This window comes from Apodemus sylvaticus, chromosome 13, assembly GCF_947179515.1.
Source record: "Apodemus sylvaticus chromosome 13, mApoSyl1.1, whole genome shotgun sequence".
Taxonomy (NCBI): domain Eukaryota; kingdom Metazoa; phylum Chordata; class Mammalia; order Rodentia; family Muridae; genus Apodemus; species Apodemus sylvaticus.
In genome coordinates, this window is record NC_067484.1 from 54463572 (window position 1) to 54485315 (window position 21744).

Genomic DNA, 21744 nt, shown 5'->3' on the forward strand with positions numbered 1-21744 from the left:
AGCTGATACAGCTTAGCTGTACTCTCCTTGGGCATATACTCAAAAGACTGTATATGCTATCTAGGAAATGATCATATGACCTGAGTACATTTGTGTATGTATGTGTGTGTGTGTGTGTGTGTGTGTGTGTGTGTATATATATGCATGCTTTTGTAAATCTCCTAAGAAATTGATATTAGTTTCTGGAGTGTGGAAAAAGCTGGAAATGTTATTTTAATATGGCTCTCTAGTCTCAGAATGACAAAATCACATGTTCTGCCACATATACATATCCTAACTTTTAATGTTTATATGAATGTAAAGTTGGATAGGAGATTTGCAGAGGGGAAACCGGAAAAGGGGATAACATTTGAAATGTAAAAAATAAAATAGAATATCCAATAAAACATGAAAAAAAGAGAAAATGGAGAAAAGGAGGAAATAAAACACACACAAAAAAGAAATTCAATTGCTCTGATTTTGAAAGACAGGGCAGAGCTCATTGGTGGAGATGTCAGAGGACGCTGTGTAAATATTTTGTGCAACTGCCTACATTTCACAGCAGATGATGTCATCACAACTGTCCTATAAATTGAGCAAAGCTTCAGGTGCACCTAGGCAACTTATCTGCACCAAGAACCAAGACAACAGGAATGGCTGTCTCAGTTGTTCGCCTGATGGTTGTCCTGGGACTAAGTGCCCTAATCCTGACCTGCCGGGCAGGTAAGTGTTTCTGATCTCAGCATAGAAACTTGGCCATAGTTAGTTGCAATGGGTGGAAGCTGTGACTGATCCAGAACACTATAGGGGAGGGGCACTTGGCACCAAGGAAAGATCACTGGGCTGGGTGTTGGAAGCACATCTAATACAGAAAGCAGTTTTATAAAGCCTAACTTTTGTTGTATCCTCCATTCTCAGTTAAGTGTTTGATATTTGAAAAGAATCCTTTTTTATATTCTTAAATGATAAGGTGACACTATTTCATTATTTTACATTATTTGAGAAATGTCTGTGGGTGTTTTGATGATTAAAACTAATAATGTTCAATGATGATGGAGATCATTAAAGGAAATGCAAATTAAGGCACAATATTCAATACCTGTAGATGTCAAAAAAATAATGGAACTGTCCCACAAATTTATCATAAAAATTAAAGGGACAACAGTTTAGAATAGTGCCTGGTTAATAATAATCAGCAAAGAATATTAAACACTATTGTTATCATCTGTGATAATTTTCTAAAGTTTGAAGACAGACTTAGTAACATTTAAAAAAAATCACCCTAGGCTGTTTGTATATCTCACAGCTTCTTGACCATGGAAAAATATGTAATTCTATTTGAATTACCAGTATGGATATCTGGTATATGGTAGCATACAGACACATGGCTACGAGGGGACATAGGGTATTAAGAAGGCCCACAGTATTAGAAAAATCTAAAGTGATAAGAGAAGGTACCTGCTTAATGTAGAGATAGAAGAAAATGAAAAGTCATACCTTCTGAGAAGTTCAGACAATCTAGTAGACCGAGGTGCAGAGCTGCAAAGTAGTAACCTACTGTGCTGGGGGCGGGACAGAACTCTGCAGGGAGGAGATACAGTATCTCATTAAGGTGATAATTATTATACCTAAGCATGGCTTAAGGTGAGCTTGCCTTGCTCCTTTGTGAGGGGTGGTACCTTAGCCCAGGTGATTAACTTAGCACAAGTGGAATGTTAGACCTTCACCCAGCCTGATATCTATTCTCTTCACCAAAAGCTGTCTTACATTCATGGGCCTTTATTCCTTTATTGCTACTTTCCAACTAACCTTAAAATCATTTAGGGACCATATCAGGTATCAGAGACACCCCTCCCCCACAACACCTCTGGAATCTTTGGTCTCTGGGAAATACAAGGTTTCTAAGTGATCCAAATACATTTCTTACTTTTAGTGGAGAAATAATTGAGTAGGCCTAGGGTTTTTGTTTGTTTGTTTGTTTTTATCACTCTAACACGCTCATCCAATTTTTACTTTTGTTCTCATTATTCATCCTTCATAAGAAGTCAGTCTTATGGGAGTATGGCAATGATCAACCTGGCTTCTTATAGTGAAAGAGCATGTGGGGCATGGCAGTTGGGGTGCTAGTTCAGTGGGTCTATCAGAAAGATCCTAAACAGGCATTGATAATTTCATAAAAGCTATGTTTAGAGAGGAAAGGAAGTCCTTGACTATTGCCTTGAAAAAGATGTGAAAGAGAAGTAAAGGAGAGATATTAGCAAGCTCTAGACAAATAATCAGGAAAAGCCAAAACAGTAGGTACTTTAAAAATATCCAAATCAAAGCCTTGATTTCATGATTTTCAATTGAACATGACAATAATCACATCTGTCTTGGCTGCAAGCAGTAAGTGCAGTGCCACAGTGAACCAATATCCTGATGTCCTTCATCATATATATATATACTCTATATTCTTTGTTTACAATCCAAAAGCTTTCCCCTTTCCAGTTCCCCCTTCCACATATGTCCCATAAGTCCTCTTCTCTCCATCCATTCTCTTATCTTTCTCCCTCCCTTTTTTCTGTCCTGGTACTCAACTACAATGCTGGATCATCAAATGATTCCCATGAAGAAGGAAGAAGGGGGCCTTAATCCTAGAAAGGCTTGATATCCTTCATCTTGAGTAGCAATTTTCTTACTAAGACAAAAGCATGAGTGAGAAATGGCTGTCTAAGAAACATTTTATATACACTTGAGCTTAACATCAATGAGTATGATTTGCTGGATAATTAACCAATTTACATCTTAGTCTTTGGCCACAATCTCCTGTCAGGTGTTTAAGACCATGCCAGTTTCCCAAATTCATCATTTTCATTTTGTAATCAAGGCCAGTTGAAGTTCTGGACCTCAGTGGTCTGTTGGGAGCCAGAGAAACTCCTGTCCTGGATCATTTGGCTTTCCTTGTACCATTTGTCTCATCTTCTGAGAAAACATCAAAGCCTTGCTTGACTATGGCTTCACTTGGAGGCACTAAGGCAGGTTTTACTTCTGTGTTGATCCTCCTGTTGTAGACATTGGTTATATCACATTCAGTTTTGTCTCCAAGATCTCTCTGAACAACAGGACACATGACTCTTCAGAACTTCAGCATATGTCCACAGATGTCCTCTGGGAACTAGTTGACCTTGGAGGTCAAGTTGCAAAGTATTATAACTTTATGTCTTTCTGTCCACAATATTAGAGGCCTCTACATTATGTAGTTAAATGCTCAGAAGTTCAGTTACACCGGCTTGGTATCTTTAGCTACTGTTTGATGATTAATTAAAACTTAACTCCCCAAAATAAAATTTATATAAACTTTTATTAAACACATACAATTTTGTTTAAAGGCAGTATTTGTAACTAATACAAAAATACAGATTAATAAGAGAACCCCATTGATTTAAATGGAAGTTAGATATTAATGTATTGAAACTTGTTGTGTGTGTGTGTGTGAATGTGTATATGTGTGTGTGTGTGTGTGTGTGTGTGTGTCTGTGTGTGTTTAAGTCTTATCCTTTCCATACCTGATATAATTTACCCAGACCTCAATAACTTCCTTAATCTTTCTTGTTTTCTTTCCCATTCTAAAATCATGCACACTCTTAATAGGCTCTCATAATAATCCTGGTAAATAAACATCTCATTTTTCATTGTCCTTGGTTTGTATATATAAGTATACTAAGCTTGCAGAGGTCAAGCTTTTTTAGTACAGGGCACAAGTGAAAGTGTGAAATCTAAGTTCCTAAGTTTTTTCCACTGCAACTAAGCACATGTTTGTTGTGTCCCAAGAGGCACACAGGACTGAGAGCACATGCAGTATTCTCACTTAGCAATTCAGCATTTTGTCTGTAAAAGACTGTGAATTCTTTACTTGTCCAGGGTATTGCAGAAAACAGAAAGTGAAACCACTTCGCAACAGGCCCCTTCACATGTAAGCTAGCAGGACTCACAGCTCCAGATCACCAGTATGAAACCTGGATGAACAATGCAGAAGAATTACAGCACAAGGGGCACATGAGGATGTCTGTGTTGACTCTGCTTCTAAAGTTATCAACACAGTGATGTGAAGGGCAGGATTTATATTCCAAAGACAATTCTCTGTTCACGTTATAACTTCTAAGACTAGTTAAATAAGTAGTTTTAAGTGTTAATTTATTGCCTATAAGGGAGCTAGAGAGATGGCTTAGTGGTTAAGAGTACTGTCTGCTCTCCCAGATTTCCTGAGTTCAATCCCCACTGTGATCAACATTTAATTTCCTCTTCTAGCATGTAGGTGTGCATGCAGATTGGGCACGTATATAATGCTAGAAATAAATAAGTAAATAAATAAATCTTTTTTTATTTTTCGATTGTATTCTTTTTTATTGTTTTTTTATTCGATAAATTTTTTATTTACATTTCAAATGATTTCCCCTTTTCTGGCCTCCCACTACCCGAAAGTCACATAAGCCCCCTTCCCTCCCCATTTTTCCACCCAACCCTTCCCACTTCCCCGTTCTGGTTTTGCTGAATACTGCTTCACAGAGTCTTTCCAGAACCAGAGGCCACACCTCCATTCTTCTTGTACCTCATTTGATGTGTGGATTATGTTTTGGGTATTCCAGTTTTCTAGGTTAATATCCACTTATTAGTGAGTGCATACCATGATTCACCTTTTGAGTCTGAGTTACCTCACTTAGTATGATGTTCTCTAGCTCCATCCATTTGCCTAAGAATTTCATGAATTCATTGTTTCTAATGGCTGAATAGTACTCCATTGTGTAGATATACCACATTTTTTGCATCCACTCTTCTGTTGAGGGATACCTGGGTTCTTTCCAGCTTCTGGCTATTATAAATAGGGCTGCTATGAAGATAGTGGAGCATATATACTTATTACATGTTGGGGAATCCTCTGGGTATGAGCCCAGGAGTGGTATAGCAGGATCTTTCAGAAGTGAGGTGCCCAGTTTTCTGAGGAACCTCCAGACTGATTTCCAGAGTGGTTGTACCAATTTGCAACCCCCACCAGCAGTGGAGGAGTGTTCATCTTTCTCCACACCCTCGCCAACACTTGCTGTCTCCTGAGTTTTTAATCTTAGCCATTCTGACTGGTGTAAGGTGAAATTTCAGGGTTGTTTTGATTTGCATTTCCCTGATGACTAATGAAATTGAGCATTTTTTAAGATGTTTCTCCGCCATCCGAAGTTCTTCAGGTGAGAATTCTTTGTTTAACTCTGTACCCTATTTTTTAATAGGGTTTTTGGTTTTCTGGGGTCTAACTTCTTGAGTTCTTTGTGTATATTGGATATTATCCCTCTATCTGATGTAGGGTTGGTGAAGATCTTTTCCCAATTTGTTGGTTGCCAATTTGTCCTTTTGATGGTGTCCTTTACTTTACAGAAACTTTGTAATTTTATGAGGTTCCCATTTGTCAATTTTTGATCTTAGAGCATACGCTATTGGTGTTCTGTTCAGGAACTTTCCCCCTGTACTGATGTCCTCAAGGGTCTTCCCCAGTTTCTTTTCTATTAGCTTCAGAGTGTCTGGCTTTATGTGGAGGTCCTTGATCCATGTTGCATCCCATAGCTGCCTGCAGCTATTATGAACTGGGTTGCTGGAACAGAAGCTGAGGGATGGATGGGGAAGGGGTGAAAAGAAAGAAGGGCCAGGACAATGTTTCACTGATCGAGGCCAAAACTTTAATGGTGGTCAGACCTTTTAACAGTTTGGGCAAGCCCTTCCCCAGAGACTCTGGGTTGAGTTCCATTGGAAGTTGTCTAGCTTCTCTTGGAGGTCCTTGTCTCGACTGCTCTGGCAGCTGGGTGGGACACCTGCTTAATTCACGAATTCCTAGACCTGGAGGAACAATGAGCTTAACCTTCACTGAGCTTCTCCACCCTAGGATAAAAATTACTGCTTTAACCTACTTCCTTATTATGTCCTAACAGCAGATTCCTGCCTGAAGCCAGGGATTGTCCTTGACCAATGTCAATTTCCTACCATGAGATATGACTCCCAAATATGGCTCTATACAGATCCATTTGGAGTTGAGCTTAGTACAACAAGAAAAGGATGGTCAATTCACATTCTTCTGCATGCTGACCTCCAGTTGAACCAGCACCATTTGTTGAAAAGGCTATCTTTTCCATTGGATGTTTTCAGACCCTTTGTCAAGGATCAAGTGGCCATAGGTGTGTGGGTTCATTTCTGGATCTTCAATCCTTTTCCATTAATCCGCCTGCCTGTCACTGTACCAATACCATGCAGTTTTTTACACTATTGCTTGGTAGTATTGCTTGAGGTCAGGGATACTGATTCCCCCAGAATTTCTTTTGTTGTTGAGAATAGTTTTAGCTATCCTGAATTTTTTGTTATTCCAGATGAATTTGAGAATTGTTCTTTCTAACTCTATGAAGAATTGAGTTGGGATTTTGATGAGTATTGCATTGAATCTGTATATTGCTTTTGGAAAAATGGCCATTTTAACAATATTAATCCTGCTGATCCATGAGCATGGGAGGTTTTTACATTTTTTGAGGTCTTCTTCTATTTCCTTCTTCAGGGTCTTGAAGTTCTTGTCATACAGATCTTTCACATGTTTGGTAAGAGTCACCCCAAGGTACTTTATACTGTTTGTGGCTATTGTGAATGGTGTCATTTCTCTAATTAGTTTCTCAGTCTGCTTATCCTTTGAGTATAGGAAGGCTACTTTAAAAAAAATAACATAACTATTGATGTTACCAGATAAAATGAGCATGCTTTTATAATCACTTTGTACAATGTAGAATTCTATATATTTCTTGTATTTGCTCAGAATTTTATAATTACATTCAGTTAAGAAAGTTAGCTGAATACTAAATGTAATAAAAGCCTACTCTTTGTTATATTTTAAAAGAGAAAGTGTTTAATTATGGACATTATGAGTTGAAATTTCTGGGCACTCCAATAGCATTTTATATTTTAATAATATTCCAAAATATTAAAGGAAAATTAAGTTACTATAGTTGTGTTGCTGTTATTAATAATAGCACTAATAATACCATAGATAAATTGCTGTTAACTTATTCTGTGTTTGATTCTCTTAGAGGTGGTATATATAGTATGGTTATATATCTATATACACATGAATACATGAGCAATATGTATAATACTTTTTATCCTTACATCCCAGTGAAGAAACTAAAAGACAGTGGTTAACGTGCAATTTGTAAAAATGCATGACTAATATTTTGCTGAAAGCAAAAGGAAAAATAAGATTGTAGACCCTTAAACTATGTTGTACAATACACACTAATGGTGATGCATATGCATTTGGCCCGAAGACTGAGACTAGTCCCCGGCTTTCCATACTCTAAGCTCAGGCTCCTTGGGTGTTGAAACCTACTAATTAGTATTACATTAAGACTTAGTAAACTATTATTGTATTGTAAGGGAGTGGCTCTTTTTTCTGTAGGGTGTTTTTGCTTTACACATAGCTGGTAACCTCAGAGAACCATTCTATGGAGGTAATGCAATATAACATGAAGCCTGTGTGTCCTGCAGTTAGATGGAATTCATACACTAGCTCAGTCACTTTTTTTCTAAGTGATTTTATGTTTACTATGTAATTTCCTAGAGCATCTCAGCTCTCCTCTGCAAACTGTGGTCCCATATTGGAGGAGGATAAGGATAGAGGTCTGTGAGGCTATATTAACACAACACTGCCTCCATCTTGGCTACCTGACAGAACCAACCAGTTAACAGGAATAGCCTGAGGCGAACTTTGCTCAGGCCTAAGCTTGTCAGGCTTTTGCCTGGACTCAGGTCTGAGCAGCTAGGCTAGCCTTGAGTACACCAACCTGGTTGGTGGATCGGCTGTCTGGCAGAGTGATCAGCACTGAGAAAAGGTCCCCACAGCATACCCCATCAGCACTCCCTGAAGGAGCAAGCGTCATCAACTGGTTCACAGAGACAATCTGGGGCAAGGCACACTAGGGCTCCAAGGGCACTCAAGAGGAGGGCACCACATCAGAAATCTGCAACAGGGGAGACCCAGCCATCCAGTGTTGCGGAAATAGCCTTACAGCCTCACAGAAGACTCAAACACCAGCCAGAGACAAGACCAACTAACGCCAGAGATAACAAGATGGCAAAAGGCAAACATAAGAACTCTAATAACAGAAATCTAGGCAATATGGCAGCCTCTGAACCAAACACTCCAACAACCGCAAGTCCTGGATACCCCAATACACCAGAAAAACAAGATTTGGATTTAAAATCACTGGTCATGATCCTACCAGAGGAACACAAAAAAGACATAAATGAATCTCTTAAAGAAATACAGGGGAACTGGAATAAACTAGAAACCATATAATGGAAACACAAAAATCACTTAAAGAAATTCAGGAGAATAAGGCTCAAGAGATAGAAGCCAATAAAAAAGAAATGCAAAAACAAAACAAAAAAAAAGCTTGAAGAAATGCAGGAGAACTTGAGTCAATAGGCAGAAGTCATGAAAGAGGAAACACAAAAATCTCTTAAAGAATTAAAGGAAAACACAAACAAAGAAATGAAGGAACTGAGCAAAATCACCCTGGATCTAAAAACAGAGGTAGAAACAACTAAGAAAGCACAAAGAAAGACAACTTTGGAGACAGAAAACCTTTGGAAGAAATCAGGGGCCATAGATGCAAATATCAACAACAGAATACAAGAGATGGAAGAAGGAATCTCAGATGACAAAGATACCATAGAAACCATTGATTCAACAGTCAAAGAAAATGCAAAATACAAAAAGCTTGTATCCCAGAATATCCAGGAAATCCAGGACACAATGAGAATGCCAAACTTAAGGATTATAAGTATAGATGAGAGTGAAGATTTCCAACTGAAAAGGCCAGCAATTATCTTCAACAAAATTATGGAAGAAAACTTTCCTAACCTAAAGAGAGAGATGCCCATGATATACAAGAAGCCTACAGAACTCCTAACAGACTGGACCTGAGCAGAAATACTTCCCATCACATAATAATCAAAACCCCATATGTACTAAACAAAGAAAAAATATTACAGGCAATAAGAGAAAAAGCTAAAGTAACATATAAAGGAAGACCTATCAGAATCACACCAGACTTCTCACCAGCGACCATGAAAGCTAGAATATCCTTGGTATATCTCATACAAACTCCAAGAGAACACAAATGCCAGTCAAGACTACTATATCCAGTAAAACTCTCAATCACCATAGATGGAGAAACCAAGATATTCCATGACAAAACCAAATTTACACAGTATCTTTCCACAAACCCAGCCCTACAAAGAATAATAGGAGGAAAACTCCAATACAAGGAGGGAAACTACACCCTGGAAAAAGCAAGATAGTTAGTTACCTTCTTTCATCAAACCCAAAAGTTTGATAAAAATATAACTATATTTTTATGTTTGATAAATATAAATATCAAATATAAAAATAACATAAAAAATGACAGGAAGTAATAATCACTATTCCTTAATATCTCTTAACATCAATGGACTCAATTCCCCAATAAAAAGACATAGACTAACAGACTGGATAAGGAAACAGGACCCTATATTTTGCTGCATACAAAAAACACACCTCAGTGTCAAAGACAAAACTACCTTAGAGTAAAAGGCTGGAAGACAATTTTACAAGCCAATGGTCTCAGGAAAAGAGCTGGAGAACATCATACTAAGTGAGGTAACCCAGTCTCAAAAGATCAATCATGGAATGCACTCACTAATAAGTGGATATTAGCCTAGAAAATTGGAATACCCAAAACATAATCCACACATCAAATGATGTACAAGAAGAACGGAGGCATGGTTCCTGGTTTTGGAAAGACTCAGTGTAGCAGTATAGGGCAAAACCAGAACAGGGAAGTGGGAAGAGATGGATGAGAGAAAAGGGGGAGAGAAGGGGGCTTTCATGGAGGGGCGGGCCAGAAAAGAGGAAATCATTTGAAATGTAAATAAAAAATATTGGATAAAAAAAAATTGAAAAAACAAAACAAAAAACAAACTTGTAGTGGGCATGCAGGATAGGTACAGGACACTCTTGCATATCTTAAAAATTGTTTTTATACAGACAATGCTTAGATTTTATAAACGACTAGAATTAGGAACAAGATAGATTCTTCAGCTTTTAAACAAAAGAGATCACACCAATTAAATGGAATTTTCTAAAGTTCATTTTTCTAGCTCTTGCAGTTGCTTCATTTAAAAAAATTGAAACTGATTTACTTATAAATTTTATTTTCAAATAAGCAATGAATTATTGTTACTGTAATCCCACCCTATATCATATTTATCAGTCTTATCCTAAAAATAATTTGATATTTAACTAAAAATGAACAAGGCATCAAGTAATTTTAGTAGAGTCTGGCAATACTATAGTTCTGTTAATAAAATGAAAAAGGAAAGGTCTTACCTCATCCTATTATCAAGATTCAGAGAGAAGGTAACACATTGTAGTTTAATACCACTCTTCAAGGCCTTCCCATCTCATGAAAATGACCACCATTAACATCCAAGGGACACACGTGCATCCTCCATTATGCCTGATGAAGGACTGGGTGAATGAGTCCTACAGCCATCCTTTGGGTTGCTGTTTTCTCTTGCTTTTGCACAGCCTTCAGGCCCCTAAACATTTCAGCTTCTCCATCCAATAAGCTAAAAATTGCTTACCGAGGGAGAAAAAATGCACAGCATTTGTAAAACCATTGTTTATAAACCAAATAAATGATATAAGAATGACAAAAATATTTATCATTTCAGTTTCTCCATCCAATAAGCTAAAAATTGCATATCTTAAATCATTACCCCGGGAGAAAAATTACACAGCATTTGTAAAACCATTGTTTATAAACCAAATAAATGATATAAGAATGGCAAAAATATTTGTCATTTATCTTCTGCTCTCTGTCATACAAAAGTACAAGTTGCATACTTTTCCTGCAAAGAGCACAGTTTATCACAGAATACTGTAAAAATCTAGATTTTTATATCAGACAAAGATGGCATTTGATTATATTTCTATACCTGGTAATTCTTTCTCTGAGAAGCAGCTTTGGCTGGACAGGGGTAGTGCATGCCTTTAATCCCAGCACTTGATAGGCAGAGGCAGGCAGATTTCTGAGTTCCAGTACAGCCTGACCTACAGAGTGAGTTCCAGGACAGCAAGGGCTATACAGAGAAATCCTGTCTTGAAACAAACAAACAAACAAACAAACAAATAAGAAAAAAGAAAAAAACTGAGAAGCAGCTTTGAAATCTCTATTTTTTTTAAGTTTCTATATTCTTTGTTTACATTCAAATGCTTTCCCCTTTCCTGGTTCCCCCCTCTGAATCAGTCTCATAAGACCTCTTCCCTTTGCCCATTTCCCAATCAGCTACTTCCCCCCCCCCCCCCCCCCCCGTTCCCTGTCCTGGTACTCCACTACAATGCTGGATCAACACTTTTCAGAACCAGGGCCCTCTCTTTCCCTCTTCTTGGGTATCATTTTATAGGCTAACTGTGTCTTGACAATTCAGAGCTTCTGGGCTAATTAATATCCACTTATCAGTGATTGCACTCCATGTGTATTCTTTTGTGATTGGGTTACCTCACATAGGATGATATTTTCCAGTTCCAACCATTTGCCTAAAAATTTAATGAATTTATAGTTTTTAATTACTGAGTAATATTCCATTGTGTAAATATAAGAAATTTTCTGTATTCATTCCTCCATTGCGGGACATCTGGGTTCTTTCCAGCTTCTGGCTATTATAAATAAGACTGCTATGTACATAGTGGAGCATGTGTCCTTATTGCATGCAGGGGAATCCTTTGGATATATGCCCAGGAGAGGTATAGCAGGGTCCTCCGGAAGTGTCATGTCCAGTTTTCTGAGGAACCTCCAGACTGAGTTCCAAAGTGGTTGTACCATCTTACAGCCCCACCAGCAGTGGAGGAGTGTTGCTCTTTCTCCACATCCTTGCCATTACCTGCTGCCTCCTGAGTTTTTTACCTTAGTCATTCTGACTGGTGTAAGGTGAAATCTCAGGGTTGTTTTGATTTGTATTTCCCTAATGACTAACGAAGTTAAGCATTTTTAAGATGCTTCTCAGCCATCTGAAGTTTTGCGGGTGAAAATTCTTTGTTTAGCTCTGTACCCCATTTTTAATAGGGTTATTTGGTTCTCTACAGTCTAACTTCTTGAGTTCTTTGTATATATTGGATATTAGCCCTCTATCTGATGTAGGGTTGGTGAAGATCTTTTCCCGATTTGTTGTTTGCTGATTTGTCCTTTTGATGGTGTCCTTTGCCTTACAGAAACTTTGTAATATTATGAGATCCCATTTGTCAATTCTTGATCTTAGAGCATAAGCTATTGGTGTTCTGTTCAGGAAATTTCCCCCTGTATCAATGTCCTCAAGAGTCTTCCCCAGTTTCTTTTCTATTAGTTTGAGTGTGTCAGGTTTTATGTGGAGGTCCTTGATCCATTTGGAGTTGAGCTTAGTACAAAAAGATGAGGATGGATCAATTTGCATTCTTCTGCATGCTGACCTCCAGTTGAACCAGCACCATTTGTTGAAAAGGCTATCTTTTTTCCACTGGATATTCATTTCTTCAAGTTTAAATTGGCTTAGTAATTTTCCTGCCTTTTAGAATTGTGCTGTTAAAGGAACAGATATATGTGAACTTTCTGTTAGAGACATGTGCTCAGGGAAACTACCCATGAAGATTTTATTTTCCTTATTTCCATTACCATGGACACAGAAACCACATGGAAACACTAGTTGATATTACATCGAACATCTATGTTCTCTGTATCTCAAGCCTGGCACTGACATTAACTATATTAGCTAACTCCTTAACTGTAAACTAATTGTTGTAAAAAAGAGCATCTCTCCATCCATATCAGAGAAGCCTTTACTTATAACAGATATCAATTAACACAGAGACACCTTCTGACTTGTCAACATGCGGAGAACAAGACAGTAGTGTTCACTCTCAAACTGTACATTCATATCACATGATTGTTCCCCAAGTTTCAAGGATGTTCATGGAAGAGGAGTTGGAAAGTTTGTAAAAGCAAGAAGTGGTTGATAACATCAGAAAATATTGTTTTTCAGACACACCAGGAAAGATACACAGGAACTTAGAAGAGTTTTGACAGCATGCATAAGACCTTCACAAGCCCTACAAAGTAAAATCTTAGCATAGAAAGAGGTAGTCTGACATTAATCCCAACACTGGCTGATGAACTCACAACATTTGATGTATCTGAGAAAAGTCAGTTTTATTAACACCTCACTCTAATAGGCTGGCTAGTACATGTCCAAGTCCCAGAACTAGCTGATAAACAGAAGCTGTTTGGAGATACGAATTACATGATAATGTAAAGACTGGAAGATGTAACTAACGGCATAACTTAGTAAAAAGTAGAGAGTAAGGAGCTCAAGAGCTCTTCTGTGAGAAATAGATTTTCCTTTTTTTTGTTGCTAAGAATCACATCTGACATTCTTTTCTGTTTATCTTTTGTTTACAGATGACAACCCAGATGATAATGACAAACGAGATGAGAAATCAGACAATAAGCCCGATGACTCTAGTAAAAATCCACAGCCAGGGCTCCCCAAATTCTTAAGCATGCTGGGGTCGGAGATCATTGAAAATGCAGTGGACTTCATCCTTCATTTCATGTCCAGGGGATTGTTAAGCACTGAGATAAACCTTGCTTTGCCAGCTTTATTGTCAATAATGATTGCACTCCTGAAATCCAGTAAAATGGAACAAATGCATTCATTACTTTTTTTTTTTAAAAGTGCCCCTACTTTAATTTACCTGAATTTTTCTGGTATGGGAGTGCTTCACTTATTTCCTTATCCTAATGGTTTAAAATCTCAAGGCCATAATAAGAAAGCAGAAGTTTGCAGAACCAAAACCTGAAAGACAAGTTTTGGTCCTGAAGATGAATGTTGTGAGTGCTGTGTTGGATTTTGAGTTTGAGTAGCTCATAGAGGATAGATAAAATACCTGATAATCTCTCATTAGATACAAGTTACAGAACTCTCAGTATCAGTGTGTAGGCCACTATGAAGAATGATCCAGCCCAGAATCCTTCTAACCTTCTCAGCCTGCTATCTAATACTTCTTGGATTTGAAGTAGCTTGGATTTCACCTGACTTCTCCTTATTCTTAATACTTCTTTCACTCTATTACCCAGAAATTTGCTATTCTTTAATTTGTGTTTACAAAGACACCCAAGCAGAGTTTGAGTAAACTCTGACTTCTTATCTACTATCTTCAAGATACAGTGGAGAATTGTTTGAATTAGTCTTCCTACATTACATAGTATGTGTACCAAAAAGCAAGGCAAAGGCTATAGATATTTTCAAAAGCTTTCTGAGTAATTCTGATATGAAAGCCACATACAACCAGGTGTTCAACTACATAGCTGAGTCCTAAAGTCCTATGAAGCCTGAAAATTATGTTCATATTTTATTTAAATACAGATTCTCAGGTTTCCCTGGAGTAAACTTGACTTCTTATACTCAACAGACAATAAATGAAGATCCATTATAAAAGGGTAGTTGAGGCTCATCTAGTAATCTTTGATATGCTTAAATCAATACATTTGGTTGTGTGCTATTTTGCATATGATTTTTCTCTACACATTGTTAAATATCAAAGACAATTTTATTTTATCATTACATTTCTTTTTTGTGGAAGTTTTATTTGCATCTGTTGCCTCCTAGTGATTATTAACAGAAACAAGAAGGAAAGTAAAAAGAAAACTAATAAATAAAACATCCAATGAATGCAAAATTTAAAAAATAGCTAATAATGTCACATAGAAATCATCAAAAAGCAAGGAGGCAGAGTATTACCCCTTTGTTCTCTTTCACTCAGGAAGTCCCCTTATGCAAAATGTAAAATATGCCATTGTATGTTTGCTATCTGTTTCATTTGGTACCTGTCAGGTCTAAGCTCAGAAATGTTACCTTCTTTTCTATACTTATCATATTCTGAGCTGATTCCCATTTTGTGCTATTGGATGAAGTCAGAACTCAGTGTTGCTTTAGTGCTTCCTTGTAGCTGAAATGTCTACATATTGGTCATGGCCACAGCTTGGCCCGTAGCTTACCTCCAAGTTCCTTCTTGGAAAGCCATCCTATCATGGTCTTGTTACTATCCTCCCCTTCCTTACTCACTGTCCTCTGTCACTTTGCTTTGAGATGGTATAATATTACTTACAGTATTATAAAATTGGCTTAAATGATATGGTTTAATGAAAAAAGGAAAATAGATAAGTCTATCAAGACAAATATAATATCATAGCATTTTCCCATGGTGTTAGACAATCAACAAATATCTTAGAGATTATACCTGAAGTCCATGTATTACAATTGAATATGGAAACCTGATTAGTCTTTGCTTAAAGGCAAAATATTCCTTGTCCATGAGAATAAATCTAGATGAGGGTATAGTCAGGAGGTAAAACATAGCAGAGTCCATATACAAAGGAAGACCATGGGTGCTGTTGAGGTGCAGCATGAGAGGAAGCTTCCAAAAAATGCATTGCTAGCGTTTGATTATATGAAAAGTTGGCATGAAATTTGTTAAGAATCAGAGATAGAGCATAAATTGCTTCTCAATACATCTTCAATCTTTAAGGTCAGACAGCACGAGCTCATGCAATGACAACTACAAATGCCTAGCAAGATAAATTCTATGTTGAATAGGAAAGTAAACTTTCAGAGTAGGTGATGGGACTAATACTCATAGCAAAATGTTTGTGGCCAATGTGAACTATATCATTGGTCTTGAATGACAGAGTGAGATTCAACTCAAAGAGAATGGAGAGCAGTTGGGGAATTCTCAGTGTGAAAAATATGCTTTATTTATCCCAATATGTCAGATGTCTAAATAGGGTGTCAGGCATATAACATGGCCTACATACATATATCCTCTGAAGAAACTGAAGAAACGTGGTTTTTCTTTTAAAGTTTATTGGAGCAATGGAAACTGACTTTCCCATTGTTCTAAAACCACATACATTCAAATACAAACAGCTAAACACACACAAACACACACACACATACACACACACACACACACACACACACACACACGTGCCTGTGTGTGTGTGTATGTGTGTGTTTGCTATATGTGCATGTGTGTATGTAGAAATCTGTTCATGTTATGGTCAAAAAAATAATTCCCACAAATTTGTTCATTTGTTTCATTCCTGAAATTCATTCATAAAATTTCACTGTATACATAGCAGAGCTCATCTCTAGGGCTGTTGGTGAAGGTCCATTCTTGATGTCCTTGTACTTTCTGTTACATCTACCATCCCTCCCACCAGAGAGTTATACCTGAGCCACGGGTCATACTTGTATAAAGCTTCAAAGTCTTCGCCTGAGCTTTTTCTTCCTCTGACAACAGTGTTTAGTATAAAGTCCATAATTCTTTATTTATTCATCAAAGCAATTCACTTATTAATTCCCAATGTAGAAACAAGTTCCAGGAAGAAATTATAGACCCTAACAATTACAAAATCCAGGGTTTTGTTGGTTTCTTTATTTCTTCTTTTTATCTTGTTTTGCAATTTGGAATTCATAATACTTTGTATTGTCGATACAAAACAACAGCTCTCAGCTTAAAGGGAATAAGATAGTTTACTCTTGAGCCATTTTGAGTGAGAACTATAAACTATTGTTAAAATCATGGGCCTTACTTCACTGTTATGTAGGAAAATCTGGAGAAGAAAATTATGCCTCAGCGATGATGAGCAGGCTTAGTTTTTAGCACAGTAGCATAGGCCTACAACCCAGACTACTTGAAAGGTTGAGGCAGGAGGATCACAAGTATGACACAAGTTTCAGGAACAAGTGAGATTCCATTTCAAAAAAGGATAAAAATTTAAAAAATATTTAAGAAAGTAAAGGAAAACTGAGTCAATGTCCTAGGCATGGCCATACTTACATTCCTGTAAGTCTACCTAACGCCTGTTCTCTCTTCTCTTTTTCAAGAAGTTTTATGAAATTTGGAGGTGAAGGTGACCCTGGAAAGCAACCTTCAAAATCTCCTAAGGTGATTTTACCTTAAACATTACAAGTAAAGTGCATAGTAGACAAAGAAAACATGGGTTTGGATAATTGTACTCTTTGAATTTGAGAACTTATGCATGAATATAACATCCCAGGAAACTCTTAAAGAGGAATCCAAGTATGGTGTGAGGATTAAAAGGTCTTGTCTGTGTTATAGTTCTCCTAGGAACCTGCTGTTGGGTTTCTGTACCTTTGACAAATAATTGACATAATTAGGTTATGAAAAACAAATCATTGATTTCGTGTCTCAGTTTTCAAGGTTTCAGTGCACTGTTGTCATTGCTTTGGGCCAATAGTGAGGCAGCACAGAGGCTGGTCCCCCTCAGTACAACAAAGCAGGGGCCTATGAACCACTCAGCTTATGTCCATGAAGAGAAAGAGGAACAAACTAGAATCCCATAATCATTTTCCAATCACACCTTCAAGCGCAAAGACTTTGCACCTGCCCCCACCCTTTAATCGTTTTAACCATACCAAATAGCACTAAGCTAGGAACAATGTCTTTTACACCTAGACCTTCGGGAAAGTATTCCACAACCAAACTCTAGCTTGCTTTGTGCACATCCACCTATAAAATAAGAGGGCAACACACACTTAAAATCTAAGGACCAGGCAATCATGCAGTTAGTCAGTAGTAGTGAGAAGCATGGAGTTGGATGAACTTAACACAGGGAGAAAGCACTGACAATATCTCTGCCACACACATTTCTTTTATAGTTTGACTACCCAAAGCACTCATTCTTTTCTTTTTACTCAATAATGTCCTGAGAAGTTACATTGAAATATAAATCAAACATTTTAGTGATGAAAAACTAGTACCAGTACTTGACATGAAATGAGCTCCTGCTTCATTTTAAGTGCTGGATATATAACTAATTTATAGTCTCTGTGAAAGACAGGCATTATTGTTTTAAGTTTCACAAGTGGGTAAATGAAGGCTTGGGAATATTGTTGAAATTAATCAGGAAGGAGGAAAAGACTAGGACTTGAACCTCATGCCAAGATTTTGTGTCCTACATCTAAGCCATATATCACTACTATAGAGCAGAGAATGACCTAGGAGGAAGCAGCTAAGAGTAATTATTAAGCCTTGATGCATGCGAAAATAAAACACTTCCCTCTTGATTAGCTGATGTATTTTATGTACACCTCTAGAATCATTGTGTTTCCCAATTCTCTTGCCACCTAAACTGGGAAAGTTCCTTTTATCTGCTGGTTCCATTTCATAATTTGGGTGTGGCCAATGGGAGCTCAGAAAGCGACTCTTACATTACCCCCGAACGCAGCTTACTCTTTCATGAGCTTTTAAAGATGGCTTGGGCATTGTAAGCAAGATGTTCCCAAGGCACATAATCGTGCCTTGCTCCCAAAGTCAGATAAGCTTCTAAAAGCACTGGCTTATGTATTCATGTTTCCATCTTCTCCTTACGGAAAAAGCTTCCCTCTACTTTCCAATCATTCAGGTGGCTACTCCACACTTGCAATCATTTGTTGCCATATCCCAAATCATTTTAGGACCAGTCTGGGCTTTGGTGTAGGAGGAATAAAGTAGATGAGGCAACAAGAGGAGTTAAAGGTCATGATGATATAAGTTGAACCTGTACCGTGGATACCTGCTGTCGGTACCTCCAAAAACTGGTAGCCCTGCCTCCTTAAGTCTCATTTCTCTGTTTTGAATTTGAAACAATAGAGAGAAGTCATAGTTCCTACGTATAATGGTGGTATTTCTTTTTGTGACTATACACAAGAAAAATGGTGTGAACAGAGAGATTTCTGAGTGAACTCTAGATGCTCTCATGATCCAGGAGGAATGATTCAATATGGAGTTATGAATAAATAAATAAATAAATAAATGAGTTTTGATAAGGTACATATATTTAAATGACCACAACATTTCGTACCATTCATTGACTATTTCTGCACATTCCTTTAATGAGTATTTAATGCATACCTGTCATGTGTTCACCATTACGGTCATTGGGAAGCTCATCATCACTGAGCTCAGTGTACCTTCAGAACATGCAAGTAAATGATAGGTACTTATGAGAGGGCTTGGGGAAGTCCTTGGGAAACAGCAACAAGGATCCCTTGGAGGAGGGGTGATGGGCACAATGAAGTCTTTACAAAGAAGGTGAACTGTACTAAGTCAACACACAATCTAAGAAGGTGAAGAAAGAGCACTATGGAGATCAAAATAATGATGTTCCAGTAACTGAAAACCAAAGATGCCATCACCCTCAGCCTCAGCTCTCCAACACTGATGTGACTTCCAACAGGCTTAGGGTTTCCAAAAACCTCAACTGTTGCTGCCCTCCATTACTTGAAGTCAACTGGATTGAATGTGTTCTCTTTTTTTCTTCTTTCTTTCTTTCTTTCCTTCCTTCCTTCCTTCCTTCCTTCCTTCCTTCCTTCCTTCCTTCCTTCCTTCCTTCCTTCCTTCCTTCCTTCCTTCCTTCCTTCTTTCTTTCTTTCTTTCTTTCTTTCTTTCTTTCTTTCTTTCTTTCTTTCTTTCTTTCTTCTTTCTTTCTCTCTTCCTTCCTTCCTTCCTTCCTCCCTCCCTCTCTCTCTCTCTCTTTCTTTCTTTCTTTCTTTCTTTCTTTCTTTCTTTCTTTCTTTCTTTCTTTCTTTCTTTCTTTCTTTCTTTCTTTCTTTCTTTCTGTTTCTTTCTTTCCTTTTTTTTTGGTCCTAAGTAAGTTGACACATCTGTCTATGTACTTTCATTTTTCAAAAAAAAAAAAAAAAGCCTTGTAAACCTCATAAGATAATCAAGGTCTTCAGAAGAAATAGTATATGAAAATGTCCTTAATCAATTTTAATTTCTATGCACATTACTTGGATTAAGAAAACATCTATTTTGGACGCACAAATCTTGTACTTAGATTTTCTATGTCCTATGTAAAAATAAGTAAATTAAATAGAATGTTCCAGTGCAAGTGATGATCAGAATTGAATTTGGGCACACTATTGCATCTCCTCAGTTCAGCTTGATCTCCTTCAGTCATGAGATGGATGGATATGATTGCCTTGTCCCTTCCTTGTGCCAAATATCTAACTCATAGTGAAAGTGATATCTTTTAACCCTCCTTAAGATTGTTCTTCATACATTCCATCCCAACCCCTGTTGCTATGCCTTTGCTTCTGTATCCTGATTTTTTTTTGGTTGTTTCTGATATTTTAGTTAATTATTTCCTCAAACCTGTATGGTGGTTGCTTTTATTATAAGTTCTCTCATGCTTCAAAGTGCAAAAACATTAATATTTTAATGAAAAGATAGAAAGACTTCAGTCTATTGTCTAAATCAGAATGATGATTGTTCTCTCTATTTGTGTTTTGAAGGACACACCTGTTTGGCAACCATTATAAGCAAGTACAGCCAGATCCTGAACATCCAGTTCTGTTTCACAAGTTGTGCAGATCCAAAGACCTCAAGACAGCTTCCGGCAGGTCACTGGGAAGTGAGCCCCAGTTTCAGCCAACTACAATTCATTTGAGGGCTTTGACTTTGCATTTCTCTTTCTGCAAACTCAGAAAATAAGTATCCTTTCAGAGTTTTAGAATTACACACCTGGCTTCATAGCAATTTTTGTTGTTCCTAGATATTTTCCATGCTTTATTTTATTTTCTAATGAGGAAAAAATGAGATTACATATTACATATGTATATGTGCAAATTCTAGGTCAAGGCTTCTTCATGTATGTAATATTAACAGACTCCAAAAGATAAAATAACACATTTAAAATAAGAATGGCAGAATGTAGTAGAAAGAGAACTTAATTCTTACTCTGAAAACTAAGTTTTTAGTTTCTAAAGCTATATGAAGAAGTTTCAATATTTTGCAGATTTTTAAAAACTTTTCCATTCAAAAATTTTTTAATGTTTCTTTCCTTTTTTTTCCTTTTTTTTTTAAATATTCTTATTTTCTATATTCTTTGTTTACATTCCAAATGATTTCCCCTTTCCCGGATCCCCCTTCCCCATATGTCCCATAAACTTTCTTCTCTCCATCATTTCTCCAATCACCTCCCTCCTTTTTCTCTGTCCTTATATTCCCTTCCCATGCTAGATCAATCCTTTCCAGGATCTGGACCCTCTTCATACTTCTTCATGGGAGTCATTTGTTATGCAATTTGTGCCTTGTGTATTCAGGGCTTCTGGGCTAAGTAATATCCACTTATCAGAGATTGCATCCCATGTGTATTCTTTTGTGATTGGGTTACCTCACTTAGGATGATATTTTCCAGATCAAACCATATGCCTAAAAATTTTGTGAATTCATTATTTCTAATCGCTGAGTAGTATTGCATTGTGTAAATATACCACAGTTTCTATATCCATTCCTCCTTTGAGGGGCATCTGGGTTCTTTCCAGCTTCTGGCTATTATAAATAAAGCTGCTATGAACATAATGGAGCATGTGTCTTTATAGCATGCCGGGGAATACTTTGGGTATATGCCCAGGAGAGATATAGCAGGGTCCACTGGAAGTCTCATGTCCAGTTTTCTGAGGAACCTCCAGACTGATTTCCACAGTGGTTGTACCATCCTACAGCCCCACCAGCAGTGGAGGAGTGTTCCTCTTTCTCCACATCCTCGCCAACACCTGCTGTCTCCTGAGTTTTTGACCTTAGCCATTCTGACTGGTGTAAGGTGAAATCTCAGGGTTGTT

The 21744-nt window shown here is 37.4% G+C and overlaps 1 protein-coding gene across 1 annotated transcript; it reads left to right on the forward strand.

The window, feature by feature from the left end:
* Positions 1-632: 632 nt before the first annotated feature.
* Positions 633-17077, forward strand: LOC127663655 (uncharacterized protein C5orf46 homolog). Its single transcript, XM_052155305.1, has 3 exons — positions 633-702; positions 13512-13677; positions 17002-17077. The coding sequence occupies exons 1-3, from the start codon at positions 633-635 to the stop codon at positions 17075-17077; spliced, it is 312 nt and encodes a 103-aa protein (XP_052011265.1).
* Positions 17078-21744: the final 4667 nt, after the last annotated feature.

Excerpts from the sequence above, each read along its gene's own strand:
- LOC127663655 (XM_052155305.1), top strand. The coding sequence starts at position 633 with ATGGCTGTCTCAGTTGTTCGCCTGATGGTTGTCCTGGGACTAAGTGCC. Across the intron at positions 703-13,511 it reads AATCCTGACCTGCCGGGCAG|ATGACAACCCAGATGATAAT; the intron begins GTAAGTGTTTCT and ends TTTTGTTTACAG. Across the intron at positions 13,678-17,001 it reads CATTTCATGTCCAGGGGATT|AAGTTTTATGAAATTTGGAG; the intron begins GTTAAGCACTGA and ends CTCTTTTTCAAG.